Below are 2356 nucleotides of genomic sequence, written 5' to 3'. Positions count from 1 at the left end.
TTTTTTAATTATTATTATTTTTGTGATAGAGTCTAGCCTGTGTAGTCCTGGCTAACTGGTTGACCTAAAACTCATTTTGTAGGCCAGGCTGGCTTTGAACTGAGAGATCCACCGGCCTCTGCCAATTGGGTGCAGGGGTTAAAGGTTAAAGGTGTGTGCTACCGTAACAGAGTTAGCTGTTCTTTTTTTTTAAAAAATTCTGTTTTGAGCCAGGAAGTAGTAGAGTGTGCCTTTAATCCCAGTACCTGGGAGGCAGAGGCAGGAGGACTTCTGAGTTGGAGGCCAGCCTGGTCTACAGAGTGAGTTCCAGGACAGCCAGGGCTACACAGAGAAACCCTGTCTAGAAAAACCAAAACAAAAAACAAAAAAAAATGTGTTTTGATTTCTTCTCTGTTGAGGATTTCATGTATGATCTCTGGTGGCTATAGAAGTCAAAAGAGGGTCTTAGGGGCTGAAAAGATTAAGCCTGTAGACCAGGCTGGCCTCGAACTCAGAAATCCACCTGCCTCTGCCTCTGCCTCCCAAGTGCTTGGATTAAAGGCATGTGCCACCACTGCCCAGCAGCTTTCTTAACTCTACTTTAAAAATAAACTCTATGCACCACAATGTGTGTAGAGGTCAGAGGACAACTTTGTGGATCTAGGTCTCATCTTCCACCTTTACATGGGTTCCAGGGATTGAGCTCACATCATTAGGCTAGCACAGTAGGAAGCATTAGGCTTCCCACTGAGCCATCTTGTGGGGGGGGGGGCCCTAAACTCTTGTTTGGTTTGGGATCTTCCACCTACCACTTGTTTCTCCCGCTGTCAGGATGGAGGAGCTGAAGGTCTTGTCTGACACTTATAGTGCTGAGAAGGTGGAAGTGCATCGCCTCATTAGGTAAGAACCCTGAGAGCTGTGTGCGGCTGCTCTTCAGACTGGTTCACGTTGGCAGGTCCTCAGACCTGTCTGCTTTCTGAAGTCTCACATCCTTCTATTGAACTTTCTCTGCCGGTCTCTTAGGGACCGACTGGAGGGAGCCATTCGCCTCCAAGAGCAGGACATAGAGAAGTCGAGACTGGTCCTACACACCTATGAGGTCCTGGGAGAAGACTTTGAGAACCTGGTGAAGGAGTACACCCAGCTCAAACTGGCAGCCGACAACAAGCGTTGGGCACTCCAGGAGTTCAGCAAGTCCTACCGCTGAGCTCAATGTAGGCAGAACCAGGAAGCATGGATTCTCCATGGCCACCTTCTCTTCCTGCTCAGTGGACCACCTCCACCACAAGGCAATATGGAGGGAGACACTTGCTTAAAACACTGCAATCGTCACAATACCCTTCTGGTTTCTCTGTCTTGTTTACAGTGACTGGGTCTCTTCTGGGAATGTAGCTATCAGATTTATACAATTCTGTGCATATCTGTTTTGCATCAGCCCTGTGTAATAATTTCCTGAATAAAGTTGTAGTATTATGCTTTAGAGTTTTTTAGTCATTTTCCTTGGACAAAGAAGATGTAAAGAGAATATTGAAATGTGTGTAGGTGTGGTGGTTTGAATAAGAATGGCTCCCATAGGCCACTATATTTGTCTCCTTTGTCATAGAGAGTGAAACTCTTTGATAGGATTAGAAGGATTAAAAGGCGTGGCCTTGGGAGTACTGTGTCACTGGGGCTTTGAAGTTTTAAAAACCCTTGTCAGACCCAGGTTCTGGTTATGGAGCAGGGTGTAGCTCTCAGCTACTACTCCAGCCCCTGCCTGCCGTGATGATAATGGATTAGCCCTCTGAGACTAAGCAAGCCCCCATTTAAATGCTTTCTTTGAGTTGCTGTGGGCATGGTCTCTTCATAGCAGTGGACAGTGTCTGAGACAGTGGGAAAGGTAAAACTCCATGGATCCTGAGACAGATCTGAACTTTAATGCTATACAAATGGTGGAAGGTAGGTGTACCAGCCTGCCTTAGAGTCCTGGAGGCTTCACCTAGGAGAGAGGAAGTGGATTAAATCTGGGCTTGTCTACACGCCCCCTGGGAGTGCTAGGTGCTCTGGCTGACTGGAAACCATTTTGTCCCTGTGGCTAGCAGTGGGAATGTTATAATAAGGCTGCCAGGCACGCAGCTCAGCTTAGCACATAGCCACTTACATTCCAGTGACATAAGGACCTAATGCCTCTCCAAAAGCAAAGAGTGGGATATATCTGACAGCAAAATTCTACAGTCTGCTTAGCTGAGGCAAGCAGGGTCTGGCTGGTGTCAGCTCAGGAGCAGAGCAGGCCTCTCACTCAGAAGCTACTCAACCGTGGTCCAGAGAAACCAGCCAGCGGGAGCCCTCTGAGGTCAAACGAAGGTCAGGGCTGCATGTGAAGAACTAAGGTCTCTCA

The 2356-nt window shown here is 47.6% G+C and overlaps 1 protein-coding gene across 3 annotated transcripts in view; it reads left to right on the top strand.

Moving 5' to 3' along the window:
• The window catches only part of Haus4 (HAUS augmin like complex subunit 4), a 12074-nt gene extending 10613 nt beyond the window's left edge, over window positions 1-1461 (top strand). For all 3 annotated transcript variants that reach the window (XM_031362228.1, XM_031362230.1, XM_031362229.1), the window contains exons 9-10: window positions 811-879; window positions 1003-1461. In XM_031362228.1, coding sequence (XP_031218088.1) covers window positions 811-879; window positions 1003-1186 — 253 coding nt within the window. In that variant the 3' untranslated portion in view covers window positions 1187-1461. The remainder of the gene's footprint in view (window positions 1-810; window positions 880-1002) is intronic.
• Window positions 1462-2356: the final 895 nt, after the last annotated feature.

Source organism: Mastomys coucha, unplaced genomic scaffold (genome assembly GCF_008632895.1).
Source record: "Mastomys coucha isolate ucsf_1 unplaced genomic scaffold, UCSF_Mcou_1 pScaffold9, whole genome shotgun sequence".
NCBI classification, from domain to species: Eukaryota; Metazoa; Chordata; class Mammalia; order Rodentia; family Muridae; genus Mastomys; species Mastomys coucha.
This window is presented reverse-complemented; position numbering and strand designations above follow the sequence as displayed.